Source organism: Dendrobium catenatum, unplaced genomic scaffold (genome assembly GCF_001605985.2).
Source record: "Dendrobium catenatum unplaced genomic scaffold, ASM160598v2 fragScaff_scaffold_30, whole genome shotgun sequence".
Lineage (NCBI taxonomy): Eukaryota > Viridiplantae > Streptophyta > Magnoliopsida > Asparagales > Orchidaceae > Dendrobium > Dendrobium catenatum.
Window position 1 is genome coordinate 180,657 of NW_021318492.1, and position 26,714 is coordinate 207,370.

The 26,714-nt window shown below is 33.1% G+C and overlaps 2 protein-coding genes across 2 annotated transcripts in view; one reads left to right on the plus strand and one right to left on the minus strand.

The window, feature by feature from the left end:
* The window catches only part of LOC110103981 (beta-catenin-like protein 1), a 33,037-nt gene extending 22,424 nt beyond the window's left edge, over nucleotides 1-10,613 (plus strand). Inside the window, exons 3-8 of the mRNA XM_020832895.2 lie at nucleotides 7,961-8,057; nucleotides 8,181-8,244; nucleotides 8,329-8,385; nucleotides 8,510-8,547; nucleotides 8,651-8,732; nucleotides 10,275-10,613. Coding sequence (XP_020688554.1) covers nucleotides 7,961-8,057; nucleotides 8,181-8,244; nucleotides 8,329-8,385; nucleotides 8,510-8,547; nucleotides 8,651-8,732; nucleotides 10,275-10,373 — 437 coding nt within the window. The 3' untranslated portion in view covers nucleotides 10,374-10,613. The remainder of the gene's footprint in view (nucleotides 1-7,960; nucleotides 8,058-8,180; nucleotides 8,245-8,328; nucleotides 8,386-8,509; nucleotides 8,548-8,650; nucleotides 8,733-10,274) is intronic.
* A 2,777-nt stretch (nucleotides 10,614-13,390) lies between these two features.
* Nucleotides 13,391-17,003, minus strand: LOC110103972 (gibberellin 2-beta-dioxygenase 8). Its single transcript, XM_020832885.2, has 3 exons — nucleotides 16,363-17,003; nucleotides 15,074-15,395; nucleotides 13,391-14,067 (listed from the first exon to the last, which is right to left on the minus strand). Exons 1-3 carry the CDS (start codon nucleotides 16,833-16,835, stop codon nucleotides 13,837-13,839), a joined length of 1,026 nt encoding a protein of 341 aa, XP_020688544.1. The 5' UTR covers nucleotides 16,836-17,003; the 3' UTR covers nucleotides 13,391-13,836.
* Between the last annotated feature and the right edge of the window lie 9,711 nt (nucleotides 17,004-26,714).

Consider the following 26,714-nt stretch of genomic DNA (forward strand, 5'->3'; position numbering starts at 1 on the left):
TATATATATATATATATATATAATTGAATGCAAACCATGATGAATATGGAAGGTGATCTCTTGCTTGGTCAAGTGGCACCTCTTTGGTGTGGTTGACTAGAGGACTAGGATGAGGGAGAGATTAATATAAAGAAACTTAATCACAATATGCAATTGGTGTTATAATATCATTATGTTTATAATGCCCTTTTATTTATAATAGAAGGAATAAGGAAACTTACATCAATTGTTTCTAATAAAAAGGTACAAGTGGTTGCACAACAGATTAATATGGATTGTCTTCTCATTGGATAAGAGGTTACATAAGAAATTTAGATTAAGTTTTTCTTTCTCCTTGTATGAAGTGAGTTGACCAATCATCTCATCCTTGGATGAGAATGTGTGTGCAATTCATTTTTATGTAGGTGATTTATAAACTCTTATATTGTTTTCATAACTTCAATTAAGAGTTTCTTCTGTTGTCTTTTTGAATGTGTCATTATGATGTTGACTAAAAAAAATAGATAGCCGAACAAGTGCGGCGTTTCAAGTTTAATTTAGTTTTAATAATAATAATAATAGAACATAAGAGAAGAAGAGACACACTGTTTCAGATAGAGAGCGAACAGAGGCATCTCTCCGAAAGCAACGTACACTTTCGATAAATTCATCAATATAGGAGGAACAATACAAAACTTACGGAGGAGGGTTCTATCACCCTCTATTTCGTCAAAACCGTTCTGAATCGAGCCCGCTTCCGCTTCCACACTACTTTCACACTTTTTTTGCTCGAGAATCTTTGTAATAAAAATATATAGATTAAAATAAATATAAACATAAAATTATAAAGCAACAAATGCCGACAAATTATAAGGCTCGTGTCATGATCTTTGATCTCGGCGGATGAATGATTAATTCAAAGAACCATGCCGTCGATCTTTGGTCCATTCGGTGAATTTTAAAATCTGAAGATCTTATGCCATTGATCTTTGATCCGGGTAGGATGATTTTTAATTCAAAGACCTCGCGCTGTTGTATCTTTGATCTGGGCAGCTAGAAATCACGACAAATGCCGTCTCGATCTCCCGTCATGGGGAGGGGACGTTGGGAGGCTGCATAATTCCTTTTTGGAGCTAATGGAGAGTACTTTTGAGATATTTTAATTTATATTATTCAACTAATTCATCTGAAAACTAATTAATCCATTTAGAAATAATTAATTTAATTATTGAGTATAATTCATCTCATTTAATTAGTTAAATAATGAACTAATTAATTTTAAAATAAAATTTAAGATTAAATCATGTAAACACTCATTTAATTCATTAATTAAATTAAATTTAAAATTAAGTAATTTAATTAATTAAAATAAAATTAAAATTCATTTAATTAATTAATAAATTAAGAAATAACATTAAAATTTAATTAATTGAATAATTAAACCATTTAAAATTCTCTAATTAATTGAATAATGAATCAATAAAATTAAAATATATTTTTTTTAATAAAATTAAAATTTGTAATTAAATCTATTAATCAATTTTAAGATAACTTTGAATTTTAATTGAGTAATTTAATATTACACTTAGTCAGCCAATTCAAAATAAATTTAAAATCTAATTATTTAATTAATCATAAAATTTATAACTTTATAATTATTTAATTCATTAATTAACCAATTTCAAATTTATTAGTTAATTAATTGATCAAATAATAATTTAAATCAAATAAAATGTAATAAAAAGAAAAGTATTTACACTAAACCAACCTAAAAGAAACTCACACGAACTAAAGCACCAAACTCTTAAAATTAAAACACTAAACTCTCAAACACAGAAACAAAAACTCAAAACAAAACTCTCCAAAATCCTGAATCCCGTGCAAGCTCCAATGCTCCTGGATATGCTCCAAAGCAGCACAAACTTCTGCAAACAAACAAGTAAAAATTAATGTTGTAAATTAAACTACAGTGCAAGAAAAGAAAAGCAGAATAATGTAACAAAACTGCATTATTGAAAGCTAAATTGAAATGAAAAAAAGAAACCTCTGAAACAAAAAAATGCTAGTGTAGCGTTAAGGAAGAATTGTAAAACTAAAGTACCTACTATCCAGTTTATCCTAAAACCCCATAAGCCTCAAACAAATTCAAACCTTTAGGCAACTTCTAAACGAAGCCATAAGCCCTGAACCAATTTAAACATTTGGGTTACTTTCAACGAAAGCAGTAAGACCCATTTCTTAAATAATCAAACAACTTTCAAGGGAAGCCGTAAGACCCATTCCAAACCCAATCATACGGGCAAACTTCTAAGCAAAACCATGAGCTCCGTTCTAAAACTAAACCTACTGGCTACTTTCAATAGAAGCCATAAATCTCGTTCCAAATTTAAACATACGGGCTACTTTCAACGGAAGTCGTAAGCCCCATTCTAAAACCCAAAGCTTGGGCAACTGCTAAATGGAGATGTATGTCCCAAACCAATTTAGTCAACCAGTTAACTTTTAAACGAAGTCATAAATCCCAAAATAATTAATCACTAGGTATTCTAACAGATGTGAACCCTAAACCACCATAGAACTACAACCCACATCTAACCACTTCAAAAAAAAAAAAAAATCTATTCACCTCAGTTTACTCAGGATCCCTAAGAAGAGGCAATCCATAGCTGCTAATCATATTCCTTGGACACTATGATCAATGATCAATTGATCACTAGTGTTGACAGACTGAAACCTACAATATTCCCAGAACAACGGAACCATGAGATCTTGATCATGTCGATCTGAACCCAACCCGCAACCCGATTTTGACACCCCTACTCTTGTGAAATAAAAAATGAAGGTGAAGGAGTTCCATATTTCCAAATTGTCTTGAAATGCTGCCTAACTTTCATTAGCTGCTGCTTCCTACCCTTGAGGTACTTATGCCTATAATTTTGAGATGGTAAAATAATTATGAGTGGGGATTTTAGAATTATTATCTTTGTTGGAAACAAACTCTCCTATCTCGCTTGTTTTACATATTTTACATTTTATGCTTACTTTGGTTGCATTTGTTGGATCTGTCAGGCTTTGAGGTCCTTGTGTTTCTTTTGTTTCTTGGAAGAAAGGTCATATTGCCATTTTTTTTTCAGGAAGGACCTCATTTCCCAAGCATGCTTTCAACAATATTTTGGCTTGTTAGGTAGTCTTTGATGGTGTTGTTGTGGAGATTTATTGATGATAACCTTTCTTACATCTTTTGGTGGAACTAATTTTATTTCTTTATAAAGTTTATAACATCTCTATCTATTAAAGGATCAACCATTCAACCATAACTCACCTCATTATAAATTTCCCAGTAATTGGAAAAAATTTTCAGTGCATTGTTTATTCACCTTATGATAAACAGTTTTACGTGAATTTTGAGGGCAAATGGATCCTCCTTCCATCTCTTTGCTACTGTCATTTTCCATCAAAGAGCAATATGCCACCTCTTCAAAGTCTAAAATTCTTTAATCTCATCAACAATGGTGGTGATAAACTATTTTCTTAGACATCTAACTTGTGATGAAGCTTCCAAAATTTTTTTTTAGAGTTTCTTTGAATTGGCAATGAGTTCTGTTGGGCATGTGATCTTTTTTTTTCCTCTCATTGTTGCTAATCAATTTTCTAGTACGCCTTGTACTGATGCTTTTGGTCTATATTATTATTGGATTGGCTATTTTCTTCAATTACAATAGATTTAAAACTATCTTTCATTTGATTTCTAGCAGAGAAATGCTTTGATTTTCTGCATAAGCCATCTTGAACCCCTACGAAGTACTTAATAAATATAGATATTTCCTCTGATGAAATTTCCGAAGTAATTATGGCTCTTAGAAATCTGTGGTTTAATCCTGAATTGGGGATGATCGTATTTTTTGTTAGTTGTTTCAGTTTTACTTCATGTCTGATGACTAATATTGTAGAGCTAAGCATTTAGGAGTCTCTTAAATTCTGTCCATGTCAACTTTGATGTCATTGTCCTTGAACTGAAAATTCCAGAACACAAGTGCATGTAAAAGAATTATACAAGCAAAAACATTTCTTTTGGGGTTTTTATAATTTTATATAGAGGAATATGCCTCATTATGCTCTATGCTCTAGCAAATTATGAATTACCTCAAGATTGACTGTGCCCTTGTCATAACACAACTCGAGCTTTATATCGACTTTGCAGGATATGTCTAAGTTCTATTTTTAACCAATCATCTATTTACAATGTCAATCATCAATGGGATTTGCTCCACTAACACTAGGTTTATCCATCACCGGATAGTATATACAATTCAAAAGGTTGTGTGTACGATTTTTGGCTTGGATAGTGAGGATCATATATGCGATATTGGACTCAGAGATATGACTGAGTACGTTTTCTCTAATTACCTTATTTGGAGAGCTACCAAACGAGTAAAGGCTTGGAGTTTGAAGTTAGATGCTTGCCATTGGTGGTCTATAACATTTTTTGGTGACTAGGTTAATGGTTTGTGCCAATGTGATCTTAGCTGGAGGTGACATAAATTGGAAGGGAATTGCTTGCCCATAATTTTATCATTTTGAAGGCTTGAGAGATTGTAAGAGCTGTGATGGAGTTTTAGGTGAAGTCCTAAGGTGAAGAAGGAGAGCTTGGAAGAGCTTTGCTAATGATATATATATGGATTTCTGTGGGTAATTTTTTCTTCAACATATAATGCAAGAGCTCTTCTATTACATGATGTTTTGTTATGGATGATGACATGATGTTGATAAAGCATGTGAAGTGAATGAGTATGAAAATGACGCGTTATGATATGAAATAATTCTTTATATTGATCCTCATATGTTTTTATGTTTCATGATGATAAATGAAAGTTATATCTATAGCATTCATAAATATGTTGCCACATGTTTCTTGAAGCTTTTGAGAGCTACAACTAAATATGAACATGGCACATGAATGGAATCCTTTCATACTGCTACTATAATGATTACATCCGACATAGTACATGTTAAAGAGAATGTTTTATCTATGGAAAGTTATTATAGTTTTGTCAAGTAAAGAGAAGTTATGCATTGGCCTTGCGCATTGCTTGTCTGTGAAGCATAAGCTCATAGAAAAATGTTCATGTTACACTGCTTCACCGCATCGTGTCGCAGTGTTGTGCGTTAGGTTCCTAATCAAAGTGAAATCCTTATTCAAATTTTATGATTCAGTTCAACATGACAGTAACTCCGCACTACTTATTGTAGTCATTGAGTTATTTCTCATTGATTTTTTTGTTCGTTCTGTTGGAACTATTCGCCTTTTGGTGGTTCTTCTCTTTATGCTCACTCTGCTAGCTTTTATACACTTCTCATTAATTCTTGTTGGTGGTGCTAGTAGCTTTTTGCTTACAACCTTCTTCTCAAGAATATTTTCAATGCTTCATCTTCACAGTATCTCCTCCGCCTTTCGATCTCTATTTGGGCACTTTTTGCACGAGTATATTCTTGATTTTTATATATTCTTACATCGCTTTATTATTTATATCATATATATCTTTGAATATTTTTTAGTATTTTAATAGATATAAATTACTATTATTGAACGTATTTTTATATTTGCTTAAAAATATTATTTGATGTAGTTTAATTTTAATTTGTATATTTTTAATACTTATTGTATTCATATAATATTTGCATATATATGATACACAACTCATGAATGCTTTAATCTATAATGCACCGAAATTTTTCTCAAAGAGACGTGCAGTGTCCGACACGACACACGTCCGACACGCCTCTGATACGCTGAAAACGCGTCGATTAAAAAAATGTTAAATACAAATTGGACATGCATGTATTAAATATTTTATGAAATTTTTTAGAAAATATGATTTCTTGTTTTTAAAAATTTTATTTATTTAAAATATTAATATACAATATAAAAATTAATTTTATTATTTCCTATCCACAACACCAAATCAATCGTCCGCACTCAATACCCCATTCATCGAATATTTTCATTTTCGTTTCTCTTTGGCGGGTTGCAATTTTGGTTTCACGATCATGCCCAATGTCATCTCAATATTGACATCTGACATCATCACAACATCGACATTTCAAAATCATATCAACATCAAAATCTAAAATTGTCTTGACATTATGCTCAACTCTAGCAATTTCTACACCAACAACTTTACAACTCATCTTTGTCCGACGTCGTCTTAACATTGATGAACAACACCCTCTCAACATCGATGACAGACGCCCTCATGACATCGACGCCTAATACTTACTGTATAACATCGATGCCCGACTTTCGACAGCATTGTCGTTTTCTCTCTCGATGTCTGATACACGACTTCAACGTCCGATTCTTGAAATCATAATATTAATCATTTTAAGCACACATTCTAGTTAAATGACTTATTATTTTTAATTTATTTTAATATTATACGTATTCAATTTATCTAGTGGCCGTGTCGTGTCTTGTCCGTGTCGCCGTGTTTGTGTCCGTGTGGCCGGTGTCGTGTCTTGTTCGTGTCGTCGTGTAGTGTCCGTGTCGCCGACCACATGTAGTGGGATAAAGGCTTGATGTTGTTGTTGTAGTATATTATGAATCTTATGGATATGGATTATGGAATAACATGTAATGGCATGGTTGTAATTTAAAGGAAATAATATGGATATGATGATAGCAAAAAATGCTTGAATGATAACATAATAAGAGTAATAGGATGACAATGATGATGATTCCTGCACCTGCAGTAGAGTAAGCTTTACGCTTATGCTTAAGGACAGTGTCCATTGCATGTGTAAGAGGCTATTGGAAATTCTAGTGCCAATTGACCCCAACTGATGTAGAAGAGTAAGCAAGCAAAAGTGCTTGTGTTAATGATAGCCCTGAAAATGCAGGAGAAAATGTAGAAATGCTCCTGCTAATGGATGATCCCTAGTGATGTATGAGAGCAAGCCGATGGGCTTGTGCTAATTTTGAACCATGCAATTTAGGAAAAGTAAGCCAAAGTGCTTGTGGTAATTTTTAACCCCTACGTATTCTGGATAGCAAGCTTTGGAAATGTGTTATGGTGGAAATGATTGGTGGCTTGGCCAAGATTAATCCGGCTAGGCATTGGAGATTGGTTTTAGTCTATGTGAAAAAGATAAACTGCAGTAATCTGTGAAAGATGATTTATTTTATTTCTTCATTGAACCCTACCCATGATGAGGAAAACCACTTGTATGAAACTTGGATCATCCTTGCTGATGACTTTGAAAGATGTAATAAAACTTGTATTTTTGGTGATACGCTTGAAAGGTGGAATGAATTAGTTTCTTGATTGGATTCTAATCATGATGAATATGATGATGATGGAGGGAGCACTTGCATGAAACTTGGATCCGTGGTGATGGTGGCCAGTCATGAGTGAAAGAGAGAAACCTTGTTTTTGATTGAACCGTGATGAGCATGAGGAAGAGTGTACTTGCATTGAACTTGGTTCCTTGGTGGTGCTGAAAGGTGGAATGAATCCGCTTGTTGAGGATGAGGAAGAGAGCACTTGTATGAAACTTGGGATCCATGGTGATGGTGGCGGTTAAGGGGAGAGAATTAAAAAGTTGTTAGCACATTGTGCGAGGGAGGGTTAGGTTGTGCCCATTAAGAAATTTTGAAGGGGAAGCGAAGGAGATCCAAGTTATATATTCATTAAAAAATTTTTAACACCCAGGCCTCGAGCATTAATTTTATTCATTCAATTTTACCCATTTTTTTGTCAGTCAGTTGTATTTTTATGGTTTTGTTGACAATTTGTGGTTCTCCCGTCTAATTGCGTATTATAGATTTTATTTATTGGTAGAAATACAATTAGTTTTTCATTGGGATTTTCATATAATATATATATATTTTTTTTTCTTTTTTTTTTCTTTTTTGAAATCTAATGAAATGATTTGATTTTGTGGTCAACTTTTGGTATATATGTGCTATCTTTGGTTTGATCAGCTGGCATTACAAGAGGCTCAAGAAGGGAAAGACTGTTGAGCAAATTTGTTGAAAATGAATGTGAGAAAATTGATAGGCTTATGGAATTATATTCACGGTAAGTAAAGATTTTCCACATTACTTGTCCTGAGAACCTCTTCGTTTTTAGTTCAAGTTTATTTCTCTATTTTTTAGTGCCAATTTGTGGGTTAGAAATATGTAATCTCCCATAATTTTGCAGGTACTCTGATAGAGTTAAGAATGAGACAGAACGGCTGAACAAACTTGAACTAGATGACCTGGAGGTAATCATCATATCTGATATTCTCTGTTTTTGGTTAAATTTTATTATTATATCATGTGACATCATTTTCTCCTAAATTCTTTAGATGGATGAAGAAGAACAGTATAACCGTAAGCTAGAAGCTGGGCTATACACTCTCCAAGTGAGTATATGTTTGTATTACCTGCCTTATACTATGATTAAGTTATGTGTTCCTCTTTCTATTTGGACGATTTACTTTTTATTTTTAGTTCAATAACTAATTGTAAGCCCTCATGGATTTTCAGTTGATTGCTGTTATTCTAGGCCACCTTTGGTCCTCTGAGTAAGTTATTATTTTCCTCTTATATGGTTTCTTCCAACTGTCATCAGCTACAGATTTCATGCACTGTTCTAGGTCTATATTTTTTAGATTTCATGTTGTGTAGGCATCAGCAGATGAGGGGAAGAATAGAGCTACTACTTCGGCAGCAAAGATTGACAAAGGAGGATGTGAAGGATGTACTTCTGGTACAGATTGTTAAGCATTTCAATGCCCTATTAATTTTGTTATTAGAACTCTTATGATATTTCTAATGATATAAAATATTTTATTAGTTCTTGTTTATAACTATCTTGTGCATCACTGAATGTTTTGTTTGAGATTCTATGTCGGTGTTATCAGCAAGGATACTGATTTTGTGATTTAATTTGACCGTTGTTTATACCTTTTTTTTTTCTATTAGCAAGCTATGCAAAAGCTTGAGACAGGGATTTCCCTTGGTTGTTCAAGTATGTTCTGCGCTTTCCATTATTACATGAAGTGATTATACTCCCTTGGATTTTGATTTTTTTACTAGTAATTTTTCTACTTTGATTCCCAGAGAATGCGCCAGACATTATTTTAGCATTCTTATGAAACAAAATTTGTTCGAGTGTTGCAGAGTTGAGGATTGCTCAGGTGGATGAGTGGCCTTACTCTTATAGATAGGATGCGAAAGGAGCATATACATGAAAAGCTGGAGTAGCTCCGGTGGAAGATGAGATTAGAGAGAGTCGTCTTAGATGGTTTGGTCTTCTGCTGACCTTGTTAAGGAGAGTAGATGTATTAGATTTGACTTATGTTAAGAAAGGTAGAGGTAGACCTAAAAATACTTGGTTAGAAAATATTAGAAATAACATTTTTTAATATATTTAAATGAGAATTTAACTTTTAACAAGACAATGAAAAAAAAATGATTCATGTAACCGACCCCACATAGTGGCGTAAAGGCTTGATGTTGTTGTTTGTATGCAACAAAAATCATTGGTCTAATCTGCCAGTGAATTATTTTTGTGGTTCTGGGTCAATCAGTTATTCAACTTTTATAAAAGGTTTCACATGCTTGATAAGTCTTAATGCTTGAAACTAACTTAAAAAAACTGTCCATTTCTATTGTAAATTTCCTTTGCACTAAGATGCCGATCCGCTTGGTCTTGGTGATGTGAAAGCACAAACCCTTCAGTTTCGTACACATGCCTGCACTGGCATTATACTGTCACATATCGGAAGTGTAAGGGGTATCATACTTCTTTTATTGTTTGTCTCTTTATTGCATAAGCTGAGTTTAGTTTGTTGGTTACTTGATATATTTGATAGTTTTTTTCTAAGCTCCTTCAAAATAGAAAGCTTGAATAGACGAATGGTATCATGCATAATTGAAGACAAAATCTAGGGTTTTATGCCTTGGTAGTGATTACCTTTTTTTTTTGTTTGGTGAAACTACTCCCTCCAATTGGATTAATTATTCTGTGTGGACGACAAACGTCATCCGGAGCCCTATCAGAATGTGCCACGTTACCCATGTGCTCGGTATTGTGGCTCGGTACCGTAATGTGATGCATTCTGATTGATTTCTAGATGGCGTTCTGGTTTCGATCTCCGCACAGAATAATTTACCCTCCAATTGAAAGTTGAAACCCTCACCTTATATATATATATATATATATATATATTTGTTTATTGTATATTTTGGTCTAATCTTTCTTATGTAATTTCTATTCATCAATCATCAACTATATATGCTGCTGCAGGAGTATCATGACAACATTGGAGATGTGGACGGGCCAGAAGACAAGGAAAGAGCACAAACAAGAATCCAAAAATTCATTGCAGCACTGTCAGACCTATAAAATCCATATAGAATGCTATTATGGACTATCATATCATGCTTTTGATCCCTAATTTCTCAAATTTGAAGAGTTCAGTTTGTAAGGTTCAGTCTTTGCCAGTGTGCTACTAGGGCTAAGTGCATCAAAGCCTTCGGGCTTATTTGATTGTTTTATAGATAAGTTAAAGGGAATGATAGGTGCAGTTTTTTCGTTTGTTTTGTTTTTTAGATAATAATTATAATTTTATTTCGGTACTGTCTTTTTATTATGTTATGTGAAATGAATATTCTCTAAGATAATTAATTTATAAAAGAATCTAAGTTTCATTTTATGGAAATTTTTATTAATGTTTTTTATAATTATTATTTCTTGTAAATTATTATTTAATTATATCTTGTTATAGAAACAATGTTAGCAAATTTTGATAATTATTGCAAAAAGGGTAGAATTAATAGCAAAAAATGCTTAAGTAATATATATATATATATATGTTTTAAATTGAGACTTATATATATAATTTGATAATTAATGCAAAATGATTTTGATAAAACATTAATGAATAAACATTAAAAATTAAATGATGAATACTATATGTTTCTGATCTCTTTTAGGAGTACAATACAAATTGCGACTTATTCAATATCAAAACTAAAAGAAAATAATTTAATTTATCATAATATTTATTTTTTGAATGACTATTATTTATAAGTATTTAATCAGTTTCTTCTAATTTGTAGAAAATTTATTCTGCTGATGTAATATATTATCTTTTATATTTTGAGCACTTAATTATGCTACATTTATTGGAGTTTAGTTGTTTTTATTTTTCATTTAAAATTTTTAAAATTTATAATAAATTTATATACAACAATTTTAAATTTATTATTTTATTATTTGTCATGTAATTCTAAAATGTTTTTTCTTTGTAGTATGTGTATTCTAATTGATATTTTATAGACATTCCTTAGAAAATTATGCCCAAATAATTTCACTTGCATGCATGACTATAAATCTATAATGGAGGAATATTGTGCAGAGTTTGACTTTCAATTTGAGTAAAAATCTGAATCGACAAATATGAATATTTTTTAGTGAGCTGAATCGAAAGCTAATAGGTAAATTTGGACCAGTGGTCGCCAGCAGGTCTTTTGAAGCCTTCACTCCAGGGGCGGAGCCGGCTTCAATTTTGAGGAGGGACAAATACAAAAAAAAAAATTATATATCTATATATTGCTAAAAGTTTATTTAAAAATTTTAAGTAAGAAAAATAAAGAAAAAAAGGTGTAATTAAACTGTCATGAAAAGTATGAAAGAGAATATTTAAACAAAATGTGAAGAATATATAAATATTTAGGACAAAAGAGTTTTTTAGGAGGGGCAAAATTTTTTTTTAACTCTTCTATAAATATCTTGTAAGTGTCCATTTAGAGGAAAATTATTATGTCCTGTGTTCGGATTCGGCCGGACGCCAATCCAAATACGTCACATCACCAAAATACATCGGGTCCCAGTATATTTGGGTGACGTGGCGTGTCTGGATTGGATGTACGGAAGTCCGGTCACCGGACGTAATAATTCACCCCATTTAGAGCCTAGTCATAGAACTAATCATCAGAGTTTATTAAGGCTTCATTGAATAGATTTCGTTTGGGAGAATTTTTTTATTGTATTCTAAAATAATTTTTTATTACAAAAACTTTTTAATTTAAAAAAAAAAATTGTGTTAGGACACAGCCTTAGAAAATAGTAAAAAAGTTATTCCAAACGAAACCTAAAGCAATGAATTGATCATCAGAAGTAGTGAGAAGGTTATAGAAGTTGGATGCTTTATGTTTGAAAAATTGTGTTTGCATCTTTGATTTAAGAATTTAAGTATTGGAGTGTGATTCATTGTTATGATGTGCCATTATGAGTCCTCAAGAATCTCAATAAAGTCATCTATCCAATTAAGGCTTCGTTTGGGACAGTTTTTGTACTGTTTCCTAAAACAATTTTCTAGTCTAGTGTAGAATTTTTTAATTTAAAAAATTTTTATGCTAAAAAAATATTTTAGAAAGCAGCAAAAAAAAAATTTCCAAGCTAAACCTAAATCTCAAGCTTCATTTGAAGTCTTTGAATGCCATAAAGCACTCTCTTGATCTTCTCTAATTTCACTGTTAATTTAAAAGATGGCTGAGCTGCTATGTAACTATAGTATTCATGATCACAAAATCAAAAAAAAAAAAAAACTGAGCATATATTGTAGAATTTTTTGTTACACATTTTCTTCTTATAAACAACCAAAAATATTTAAGATAAAGCTGGTAATAAAAAGAGTTTTGCCAGCCAGATTTAAGCTTCGTTTGGGATAACTTTTGGTCATTATTTTTTCGCTGCTTCCATTAAATTTTTATGCTAAAAGCTACTTTTGAAATCAATAAAACAGTCGTCACAAATGAAGCTATAGGTTATGTTTGGGACGGCTTTGTTACTATTTTTTAAATCAGTTTTTAGTACAAATTTTTTTACTAAAAGTTTTGTATTGAAAAGCTGCTTTAGAAAGCAGTAAAAAGTTATCCCAAATAAAACCTTAGTTAATCTTTCGAGATAAATGAATGAGATACAATTACAAGGCTAACTTTAGTGGATTTTTTGCATGACTTCCTCTTTCGTTTTTTTTTTTTTAATAAAAGTGGACAAAGTTCCATTGCATTCAATAAAAAGATAATACAACACGGATCAAAAACAAATAGAACCAATTACAGCGCTAGAGAAAGGCGAAGACGAAAGTCAGACTCAGAAATGGGAGCATCATGCAACTACCCAGCCGTCAGACAAGGACCATCCATTGGAGATAACAAGACAGAAACAACCATCAACAAACAACAAATGAAACTTGTAACAACCCGCAAGCCAAAAAAAGGCCACCGAACATAACTTCCTCTTTCTAATTTTGTATAACACAACAAGAATTACTTTGGTTTCATTGGATATTGGTGTATTATATTGTTACATGACATAAAACAATTCTTCACCATTAGAGAACTGCTTTCTAACTGTATTATGCTGAGAAATAGATGAAATATATTCAAACAAAAAGCTCCACAATATATTATCCCTAATCATGAAATAATCATGAAATAAGAGATATAGAGGGTTTTTTCTTTCTTTCTACAGAAATTTTAACAGAAAAAACATTGCAATATATAGAGAAAAAGCATTACAAAATGAAATCTTAATCACACAACTAGTCATTTACAGTATCACAACATGAAGAAAAATCCTAGAAATAACAAGTGAAGCAGCTGTCCAAAGTTCCTCAATCACTTATTTTTGAAGCAAAAGCTTACAAAAACATGAATGGTTCTTTCCCAACATGGAAAGGGGGTTAGGTGCATTAATTTTCTTTTGTTAGTCTAACAACACAGTAGTTCTTGAAGATCATTTTTGTTTCAGATTTGCAGATTATCTCATTTGTAAGCCAATAAAAATAGAACTTACAATTCTATAAAAGAAATCTTGAGAGCCCCACTTTATACCCAGTTGTCTTGACATCTTCTTGCACTTGTCTTCTGAACTCCTTGAAAGTGAACTTCTTGTAGCGAGAAGGCTCCTTGCAGCTACTTATGATGGAGTCATATGAAGGGCAAAGAAAGTAAGCTATGGAGTATCTCTCTACTTTACTGTTGGTCATCACCTTGTGCTCCACACTCTTGTACACATCGTTGCTCCATGCCTGTTATTCAACATAAATTTGAGTTAAGCCCGAAACCGAGGCCGGATTTCGTTAAAAGAACACAAGTTACATTCAGGTTGGCAGCACATTCCGTTTGGGACGGTTTTCTTATTGCTTTCTACAACAGTTTTTTAGTACAAAAAATTCTTAAAAACAACGAAAAATTAGTGGTGAAAAGTTGTTCCAAACAAAAGCAAAGTGAAGTTTGAAAATCTAGAAAAAGGATGAATTTTAGTAATAAACCTCAAAATCATAGCAAATCAAATTGGATTCAGGTATTTAGGGTCACTTTCCGGATGAATCATTCTGTGGGGACGTCGAACGCCGTCCAGAGCTCAATGAAAAATGCGCCACGTCACCCCCTACTCGATACCGAGGCTCAGTACTGCTCGGTACTGAGCTCTGTACTGCTTGGTATTGGATGACGTGGCTGCACCTGATTCGCCTCTAGACGATAAGTTGTGTCCACTTTCCGATACTAGCTTGCTTCCAACAGTTGATTGCTCTTTGCTCTTTTACTTCTCATATATTCGGAAAATTATTACGTCCGGTGTCCGGATTCGTTCGGACACCAATCCAGACGCGCTATGTCACCCAATTAAACTGGACCCCGGGTGACGTGGCGCGTCTGGATTGGTGTCCGGACGGTCCGGTGACCGGACGTAATAATTCGCCCATATATTCAGTGTGCTTTATCATGCTGACCAAGTTTATTTCATTCTAAATCGTTGACATAAATTAACAGTCCTAATAATAAAGATAAATGAAGATCAATAGCGAATCAAGACTAAGTGATTGATGTGATCAGTCACTTTCTTGAAGATAAGAAAGTTGCTGGTCCCCAATCCCTCTCAAGTAAGAAAATAGTGTTGCTTAAAGGAAAAGGCAGCAACAAGGTCTTATCCTATGTACTTTGTTTACTCTGTTAAGCTGATTCTATGGCCATCTCTTGTCATTGATTATCACAACATGAGGCAACTTAATAAAAAAGGGGACAAAGAAATGCCTGAAAGAGATCCCCAATATTGACTATGAGAGCTTCTGGGTTTGGTTTGATAGAGACCCATTTTGAATCCTTCATCAATTGGAGACCGCCGACATGATCTTGGTGGAGAATTGTTAGGAAATCGCTGTCTGTGTGAGGCATAAGACCAAAAGTCTCGGGCGAAAATGGACATGATGGATATCGGTTCAGGCGGAGAAAGCAGGTGTTTTCGCTACAATTTTCGGCGAAAAAGTCTTCATGACATCCCAAGTTTTCGGCAAGAACACCGGCGAGTATCCTCGCCAATTCTGACATGGAGCCTGCAACCTTCTGCATCAACTCCCTGGAAGTAGAAGAATAGAAAATAGTTTGAATAGCTCAAAGGAGGGAAAATAGGGGGGCAATTCAGTAGAACAATTGAAGTGATCAACCTTGTCTTTTCCTTCTAGAAAATTTATGGGGATGTTTGGATATAAATATAATTATTCTCAAAGGAAGATTTAGTTAGTTGAGCAAATTAAAATTTAATAGATTTTGAGAGAATTAAAACATGAAAACAATTTGATTATTTTGTTTGAGAAATTAAGATTTGTGTGAGAGAAAATTTTAAATTATTCATTAATTTCAATAATAGTATTTAGCAAATTGAATTTAATCAAATAGGGTCAAATTAAGATTTTGTTCAGAATAACAGGATTTAATGTCACCAAATAATTTGGCGTATCATCTTATGTGCATAACACATGAAATCAATTAAAAAATATATTTTTTTTCTTTTTTGTGGGGATTTTTGAACCAATTAGTTAAACTCATGCACACATCACATATACAAACTTCGAATTCAAAATCTCTTAGTTGATAGTCAAAGCTCCCAACCAACAAATCAAGATGAACTGCATCTATATTCACTAATACACTGATCAAAGCTTTATCTTTATATTTCACTAATCTTAATGATTTTCAATAACTTTGGGACTTGTTCTAGCAAAAAAAATTTAAAAATTTAATTAGAATATACTGAGATAGCTGTTTTTCTCTCTATTTAGCAATATAACTCATGATTGAATCCTTTTGATTCTCATTCACAACTGAATTCTTCTTCAACAAGATTGTTTTCCAACCAAAATTATAATGAAAGCTTGACAATCAAATAAGTTTGGTCAGCCAACCCTTCTGATTCATTCGATCTGAAAGATTTTAATAAAAAGTAATTTGATTTATTTAGAGATAAAATGATATATGGCATATCAAAACAAATTTCTTCATGATGATCAAATTTGAAAAGGGGTGCTGAAAGAAAGATAAACAACCTCAGAGATCTGAACTCGTCTTCATAGCAACCACCATCCTCTGCAAGCTTAGAAAGAGGAACATGAAAGGCTTCTGACCACGAGAACTGATCCAGTGAAGTAGCGGTAGGATTCCCCCACCTATAAGACTCATTCAACACCTTTGATCCAACCTTCTTCTCAAACGGCCTATGAAAAAGCCTCTTCTGCTCTCTCCTTGTCTCCTTCAAAAGCTCTGTGCTGATTCCATGGTTCACCACCTGAAAGAATCCCCATTCTGAAGAAGCATTAGCTATCTCAGCAACACAATCCATCCTCTCCTCTTCATTTCCACACTGTAAGTCTTTCAAATCTATAAGCGGTAGCTCACATTCCGCTGTGACTCTGCTTTCATGGCTACTACAAGAGTGTTCTGCGTCAGCTGAAGCAGAGAACAAAAAACTGTAATTTTGTGAGAAAGGAGGATCATAAGAAGAGGCTTGGAAGGCTGCCATGTCTGAACAAGTGGTAGGGGGAGAAAAGAAGCATGGAGGGGCTGAAGAGGACGATGGGGTGGAAAGTATAAGAGGCAGGATTGGTTTTTGCGAGCAGTGGGAAACTGACAAATGGCAAAAATTGAATCTTTCCACTGCAAGTCTTAAAGATGTTGATAAAGCAGAATGAAGATGATGATATGCAGTTAATGGATAGATTTTGACTTAGATGTGGAAGGTTATAAATGCTGACTCATTATATTCAAAAACTGCCACTCTTACAGAACTGTCGGAGTACTGAACACTGTCATTTCTATCCAGCTCACTGTTCTAGTTGATAGTTTTTTTTTCTCAAAACGGTGAGCGATAAATTATAAATAATGGTTTAATTTAAAAAATAATAATATTCTCCTATTGATTTTTTTAGAGAAATTGATAGAAATATCAAGATAATCTCAGGATTCTGACTCTAGAAGCCTACTTAGGCTTCAAAAACTTTCAGAAAAAGCTCCTACTCTCTAGATGAGAATACCAGACGCATTCTGCTATGAAAACTGTGTTGACTCCCATAATTTTCTAGAGAATCTCATAGAAATACATGTGAATTTGGTCTCTGCTTTCTATCCTTTCTTTTGAAACGTGAATCTTATCTTCCACCTCCACTTCACTTTCTCATGACGAAAATTATTAGGTGCGGATATCGGATATAGAGAACCGTCCGATTTTCTTTCTGTCTACAGTGAAAGTGCAGTTAAAGCACAGTTGCTACAGTAACTTCATTTTTACTATAGATAGAGAGAAAATCGGACAATTCTCTCCGTCTGATTTCCGTACCTAATAATTTCTCTTAGTCATGAGCTTGTGAAGTAACAGCCTTTTGTCTCTCTCTTTCAGGCTTAGACTTTCTAATTCTTAGTTCAATGAATCCAACTTCTTTTCCTTTGTTAGTAGATACTTTATGATTATTTTTAAGAGAAAGAATTGAGCTCTGCCCTCTATCAAGTTAGCCAGTAGAGAGCAAAATAGGCTCATTGTACTCCTTTTTTTAAGCCTTCTAGCTTCCTTTGCCTCTTTCATGTTTTCTTCACATGGCCACTTTGTTTCCCTATTTAATAAAGGATTTTGCTTTACTTTGACATTAAGGCCATGGATTTCTTACTAATTTTTAAAGTAGTTTTTTAGTATCAAAATTTTTTTAATTCAAAATTTTCACTAAGAAGCAGTTTTAAAAAACAGTAAGAAAGCTGTCCCAAATGAAGCCTAAGACTTCGTGTGGGACGACTTTCTTACTGCTTCTTAAAGTAGCATTTTAGAATAAAAATTTTAAATTTTAAACTAGAAAACTATTTTAAGAAGCAATAAAAAAGTCGTCCCAAACAAAATCTAAACCTTTGTTTGATACAATTTTCTTAATGTTTTCTATAACAATTTTTCACCATAAATTTTTTTTTAAAATCACCCAAAATAGTGATCAAAAGCTGTTCCAAACAAAGTTGATGTCATATGATTGAAAACTTTTTACTTACATGTAATATAAATTTTCTTTTTTAGCTCTCATTTTATATCAAGATATAGTCTTTTGAATTTAAATCTCAATTTTTAATAATAAAGATTTAAAATAACTCAATTAAATAATGAGTTTTATTTTTCAAAAGAAAAACTAGAAAAAATAAAAAATAAAGAAGAATTGATCCCAAAATTTGTTAATTTTGTAATTTTTTTACAGCAAATACTAGTGTAAATTTCAAATAAAATTAAAAAAAAGGTTGAAATAGTTAAATTAAAAATAGCATTATTTTTAAAAATAATATCAATTATTAAACAATTTTTACACTAAATGACATGATTGTGATTTAATTAAAAATTTTAAAAAATATATAGATCATTTATTTAAATTAAAAAAAAAATCAAAGTCAAGGAATAAAATATGGGATGGTGGGGATTAGTGGCATGGCAAGTGGAGTTACTGTTCGTGTCTCTTTGACTCTTGCTCTATTAATTAAATCTTCATTTACCTTTCATGATCAATTTTATATTCTTAAAATAAAAAAAAAAATATTTTTTTATTCTTTTTAAAGTAAAGAAAGTTGCAGATTAGAGGACAAATCTAGTAAAACTAACCGGCCAAGAGTTGTTTATTATTTCGTTTAAAAAATGCTAATTGCATAATTAAATATAATTTAAGTCCAAACGTTCTGAAAATCTCATATTTGGCTCCATTTTTCTGTTAAGTTTGGAGATTAATTTTGTAATTAAATATACGTTTATTAATAAGCTGTCGTTAGGATTCATAGTGTAGGGATTAATTATTTTGTGCGGACTACAAACGACGTTCAGAAACCAATCAGAATGCGTCATGTCACCCCTTGCTCGATACCACGGCTTGGTATTGCTCGGTACTGCGACTGAGATGGCTGCAACCTGATTTGTCACCGGACGTAGAGCTATGTTCAGCCTCCGCTCATGATTTCTCTATAGCAGGGAACTTAATTGAGTCGAGCCTAGGGGTGGCTCAACCTAGGCTCGACTCAATTCTACGAATTCGAGTGGATGCTTTGCTGCTTATAATCAAAGAGAGAAAATAATTATGATTCAAATAATTTTTATAATAACTAGTAATATTCTTAAAGATAAATAATAAAAGAACAATTGATATAAGAAAATGAGATTTATTTTTTATATATTTTTAATAGTTTTATATTTGAACTCCTATATTCTTACGGCTTGCAAGCTAACTAGCCAAGTCGAGATTGGCTCAAGTTTGAGCTGGCTCATAAGTCAGTTTGACACCACTAATTCATAGACCCCACACGGTTGTTTGAATTTTTTTAAATTTTTTTTAAAAATAATATAATGTTCTTGTCTAAAAAATAATAAAATTATTATTTTTTTATATATAAATTTTGGCTGATAATGCATAAGAAGCTGCCACTTGGAAAGGGGCAACATTCTCATTCCTTTGACTATGTGAGTAAAATGAGGAGGTGACGTGTTGGAATCGATGCTTATAATTTTATGTTCAATGTTTCAATTTTGATGATTTGGACAATTTTGGTAATTTTTTTATGAGTTTTGCCTATTAGAATTATAACATTTAGATTTTTTTTTTTTTTTTGGCGCGGGGAAGGGTGATTAGAATTTTCCATTTTATTTTTATTTTTTTTGATAAAAAACTGCTTTGAAAAACATTAAGAAAATTGTCTCAAAAAAATGTTGTTAGCAATGTTAGATCATTCTCGATTGTGTTTTCAAGTTTTTAGTGGAAATTGTTGTCTTGAGGCATTAGAATTTCTTCAAGAGAATATTTGTGGTCTTTTTGGTCGTCCTCATATGTGGGAATTTTTATTAGGTATAGAGTCCGGACGCAGTGTTGTATCAAGACTCCAATAAAATCGTGAAACATGTATTGTACAGGTGGATATTCTTTTATATTTCTTACTTAAAATTTTTTTGCCAGTCCGACTGACCCGGCTCAGAACAAATCTTGTTCAAATTTTAGGGATGAGCTTTGGCGCTCTTTTTTTAATTGAAATGCTGGGAAAACATTATTTTTTTTAGGATTTCAGCACAAAAATATTTTATAGATGCTGAGAAAGAAAATGAGGGAAAATCGATGAAGATGAAGATTAGTCTAGAGGAGGCCAAGGTGATGAATATGAAGACTGGTCTAGAGGAGGTCAAGGCGATGAAGATGAGGACTGGTCTGGAGGAGGTCAAGGTTATGAAGATGAAGATTTGTTTGGACGAGGATAAGCTGATGAAGATGAAGATTAGTCTGAATAAAGGAAAAGTCGATGAGATGGAAATTGGTTAGGAGGAGAAACTGATGAAGATGAAGATTGGTTTGTAGGAAAAATCGATGAACAAATGAGGAATAATAGTTTTTTCTATACACTTAGGGAATATGAAATTTTGAAGTATTATTTGTATATTGATAGTTTTTTTTTTTGTAAACTTAAGGGGAAAGATGAATATGCTTTGTTTTATTGATGTTTTTTTTTTTTTTTCAATTTCCATTGCAGATGACTATTGGAAAAAAAAAACCACTGATAATATAACACCATATCTTTAAATAAAGTATGCTATGTACTCATATGTATATGTTATATTGGTTGTTGATACGCCATGCAAAAATTATCTTGATCGGATGCGAATCTCGAGACAAAAAGCTAGTTGGAAACTTCAAAATTTAATTTCGGGAGCATCCGAACTCCGATTTGACCACCGCCGGACCACCGCAGAATCTCGCCGGACCACCGCCGGACCACCGCAGAATCTCGCCGGACCACCGCCGGACCACCGCAGAATCTCGCCGGACCACCGCCGGACCACCGCAGAACCTCGCCGGACCACCGCAGGAATCTCGTCGGACCACCACAAAACCTCGCCGGACCACCACCTTAAGGCCCGACGTTCATCCCCGACGTCCTGCCAAAGACCCGACGTCTTGTTCAAGGCCCGACGTTAAGTCCCGACGTCCTGCTGAAGACCCGACGTCCTGTTTAAGACCTGACGTCCTGCTTAAGACCCGACGTCCTACTCAAGGCCAGACCATCAACATTCGATCTTCCAAGTGACACTGGGACTGACACCTGACTCCTAGTCTCCTACCGCCCACGGTCCTTCTGACCTCTGTCGCCTACTACAGTCCGTCCGACCTTCATCACTAGACAACGGTCTTTCAGACCCCAGTCTCCTACCGCCTACGGTCCTCCAGGCCTTCGTCGCCTACTATGGTCCTTCCAACCTCCATCACCAGACACGGTCTTTCAGACCCCAGTCTCCTACCGCCTACGGTCCTTCAGGCCTTCATCGCCTATTATGGTCCTTCCGACCTCCATCAATAGACAACGATCTTTCTGACCCCGGTCTCCTGCCGACTACGGTCCTTCAGGCCAAACAAACCTGTATATGTAACTCCTACCATGTAATGCAATCTATATGATGTACATTTGCTACATCAATCCAAGGCCTTCTCCTAAGGAAGGGCCTCATTTGTAATCGACTACAAATACTAGTGGATTCATTCAAACTGGGCCAGGCCCCGTGGTTTTTCCCCCTTTTCAAGGGTTTTCCACGTAAAAACTTTGGTGTCTCTTATGAATGCTAGACCCTTTCTCTTATCTGCTTGTGTGTTGGATCTTCGTACAATGCTAAGACGTTAAAACCATATATTTCTCTACCGTCGCGAATACTCCAGGACGCAACAGTTGTGATATTGAAATTTTGGTTTGCATCAGTAGACATTTTAACTAAACTGAAAATGTGTTATGTACCACTGCATTCATTTATGTGATTTTTTGTTTATTTTGATATTTTACATCTCGATACTAATGCTCAGTATTGCTCTGTACCCCTCGGTACCTCTCGGAACCAACGCTCAGTACATCTCGATACTGCTCGGTACCGTTCGATACCTCTCAATAAGCAATACTAAACAACTAATTATTTCTTAATCAGATTTCTTACATCTAGATCAATATGATTGGACACAACGATATCGAACATAATTTTTCACATAATATCAATTCAATGTTTATATCGATGAAATCTCAGTACCAATGCTTAGTTCCGCTCAGTATCGAAACTCGGAACCGCTCGGTATCGAAACTTGTACCACTCGATATAGATCGGTAATGGTCGGTACCTCTTTGGAGAGCTCGATACCATGCTCGATATCGAAACTTGATATCTCTTGGTACCGTAACTCGGTACCACTCGGTATTGCTCATTACCGGTTTGTATTGTTCGGTACCTCTTCGTAACGCTCAGTACCATGCTCGGAACTTGTCGGTACAATTGTGAGTTTTATTCCTTATTCTATTATGATTATATTTTTTACTAGCTGGTACAGAGCAGTACCTAGTGCACATTCTGTGTACCGAGAAGCTAGGACATTGATACGTACTCCAAAAATTAGGTGTCTCTTATGAATGCTACACCCTCTTACTTATCTGTTTGTGTGCTGGATCTTCGTACAATGCTAAGACGTTAAACTAAATATTTCTCTACCGTCGCGAATACTCCAGGACGCAACAGACATATAAACAAGCTAAGTAAGCTTTAAAGTTTCTGTGATACATATTTGTGAAACTGATGAGAAAACTTTAAAATAAAACAAAATGAAATAGAAATCACGGAGTACAAACGAATTTCAAACTTTGAAAATAAATAGAACTTCAAAATTACTCTTAAAAAAAAATAAACAACATGCCAACGGGCAGGGACCCCTGCCAAGGGGCCCTGCTTCCTTTGAACCCCCACCATATTCCCTAATTGTACAGAAAAAAACTATCATTCATGCAACACGTTCTTCTTTCAACTTTAGTTATTCCCCTTCATCTTTCTAGTGTTTGCATAGTGTTATCTTCATCGGCTTTTCCACCTCCAAACCAGTCGTCATCTTCATTACTTTTTCCTCGTTTCTTCTTTCTCAGCAACTATGAAAATGTATTTTGAGCTAAAATCCTAAAAATTATTGAAGTTTCGCAGTATTTCATTTAAAAAAAAAAAAAGAACAACAATTGAAAACCCTAAATTTGAACATGAATATTTTGGATCAGGTTAGTCGGTCTAGTAAGAAAAAAAACACAAAACGAAATAGAAATTAATATCCATGTGTACATGCCAAGTGTCGCGATTTTATTGGACTCCATATGTAGAGCTACATCCAGTGTCAGCACAGAATAAAAATTCCATTTGAAGAGATGATGCTAGATATTAGGAATTCAAATAAACTTAACTTTGTTTCAGGCAATGTGATAAATCCCGAAAAAAAAATGGCAATTCTATAAATGTTGCTTACAAAAAAAATCTATTGAGAAAAAAAAAATAATTGTGCGAGAATGGGGCTCGTCGAAGCTCATTGTTGGCAAGCACGGAAGCTAGGAGAACTGAGGTATGCTTGGTGACTAAAGGATCAAGGAGGAAATTTGAGTGAACACCTCGCCAGCTTTTACAACCGACTCGCCTGCCCGTTCGACTCGACTCCTGCTTGTCTGACTCCAGTCGCCCGAGTAGCCCCCGCGCCCGAATAACCCGACCCAACCCAACCTGCCACCCTGTCATGCAAAGGGTTAACAACTTGGCAAGTTGTTTACCCAATAACCGACTTTCTAACCGTCCCAGCTCATCCGCCACCACCTCCCGCCAGCTCGGCTCCTCGCCACGAACTTTTATTTTATCCGGTGAATGTACGCTCCTCTACGTTCGGATCTAGGAAAAAAAAACGCAATACCGAGTACCGAGTACCGAGTTGTACCGAGTTAAAAAACTCGGTATTGCGCTGTTTTGATCTAAAACCGAACGTAGAGGTGCGTACGTTCACTGGATGTAATAAAAGTTCCCTCGCCACATCCAACTTCTCCCCTCATCATGTCAGAGGCTCAGAGCCAGTTGTTGCCTAAGCAAATCACTAACTATTTTTTTTCATGTTAAATTTTATTAAACGATTTTAATTTAAAAATGTTTCCAACCCATTACTATTTAATTTAAGCAAAGTCGGCAGTTGGCAGACCATTATTCATGGCTGGAAAGATATTCATATAATTCGTTTTCTTTGAAAAATAAAATAAAATAAAATAAAAAAAGTTTGAAGCCTTAAACATGAAACATGTGGCATTTCTTGTTTGGTAGGTTAGCGGTGGTTTATAATAAAGTTCTGAAGGCCATCGTGGGCCGCCACCAGAAATCCTTATGTACTTGCGCGGACTGGGCCAGCTCGAGATGGCGCGGACTGGGCCAGCTCGAGCTGGAAAGCGCTTCTCTGCTTGAAATTCACACGGAAATTTTATAAAATAATAATATTATTATATATAATTTTTTAATTAAGAAATAAATTATAATAAAAATCGTGATTATTAATTATAAATTGTGGGACATTAATGGGATGACAAAACAATCTCATTGAGACTTTGGATTTACACACCTCATCTTGACCTGTTGGTTGAGAGTTTATGCGTCTTGGGTTCGAGTCTTTATGTATGCATTCTGTGTGTGAATTTGCCTTAAATGGAGACTTCGGATTTAGCTAACGAGCACAAATTAAGTAAATTTGATATCATTAGGGTATTTAACTTCAAATGCTAAAAGAATAGTCTGTAATAGAGAGAATTAATATGAGTTGTCTAATGAAAGATTTTGAAAATACATCCTCTCTCTGCATGAAAAGGGGTTAGATAAATCCCTACTAAATTTAAATTGGGAAAAAAATTATGTGACAATATATTGACTAAAATAAAATCATGATAAATTTTAAAAACCTTAGATATATTTTGCGATAAATGTACTATTCTCAAAATAAATTCAAGATTTTATGATAAAGACTGCATTCAAACCAAATTTTCTCACTCGAAAACACTTTATAAATAACATGGTTATATAATTTTGATTAAAAAATTTAACTTGACCAAAATAGATAAAAAAATAAAACTCGGTTATATATTTACATAATTATTTTTAAAGGAACAAATAAAATATTTATTTAATTTATAAAAAATATTTTATTTTACACATAATAAGCTATATTTTGGCATTCAAATATTAAATTTATGTTATGATGATTTATATTATAGATAGGAATTGTAAAAAAAATGACAATTTATTTCATTAACAAGTGTTTTTAAAGTAATTTAAACATTAATTTACTTAAGTGGGTGGTTAAAAATAATATTTATTCATATTATATATATAGATATAAAAGCAGGGCAACTAATTAGCTGCAATAATTTTTAATTTGCAGCGATTTAAATAACTAGAGTATTATAAAATGTTAATAGATTACAGATTTAAAAAAGAATTTGGCTAGATATCGTAATTAATTTTTAAATTAGAATAGGCTTTAAAATATTTAAATATGCTATAAAATAGGTATAAAATAAATTATTTATATGTGATATTTATTTTAAAATAGATTTAATGATTTCAAAAAATATTCTAATACGGAAGTTTTCCTAAGCAATCACAAATTCTTATTAAAAATAGGAATAGACAGCGATTTAAATAGCAAAAAAATCATTTTTTATTGTTATTTGCACATTTTAAAAATGCCAAAATTATATTATATGAAACATGTAAATAATCTTAAAAAAATTTAGTGAGCCCAAATAATATTTTATTATAAGGAGCTTATTGATTTAATAAATAAAAAATAATGAGACTTATTTTAAATTTTATATTATGAGAATTATTTATAAAAAAATTGAAAGATCTCACTTACTCTTTCATATTAAATAGTGAGATAATGTTAAAAAATATCAATGATCTCATAACGAAACCACTCACAAGATTTTTTTTAATCTATCAAGCAATGGAGTTCAAACTTTAAATGCTAAAATATTTCACTGTGTATTTTTCTTATATAAGCCCTTTGTAATTGAGAATTACAAACTAAACCTTGAACACTAATAATAAAATTGGTAGGATTGATGTGAAATTACCATCCTAGCCTCACTTTCAACGGCTAGAAAACTTCCAAATTTAGTTTCCCTCCAAAGAAAATTAATAAAATTCATATTTTCACAGAAATATTTTCTAATAAAATCACATTGAGTAGGCTTAATAATAAGAAATTAAAAAATGCATCTATATTCACCTCATTTAAATTCATACAAAAATTCTAATATTTGAAACTTTAATAAAAAAAATTACATCAAAATATTATGATAAAATTTACGTTAAAATAAATGCCATTTTTTTTATTTTGCATTAAATTAATATAATTTTTAATATCATGAGTAATACTAATCTCAATATAAATTTAAAAATAATAAGGCATATTCTGACATTGTCATCTATAATTCATTATTGTCTTATGTAATATTCATTTAAAAAAACACTTATTATATATTAAATATAATTTTATTTTATATTAAAAAAAAAGATACAACTTGCATTTCATCC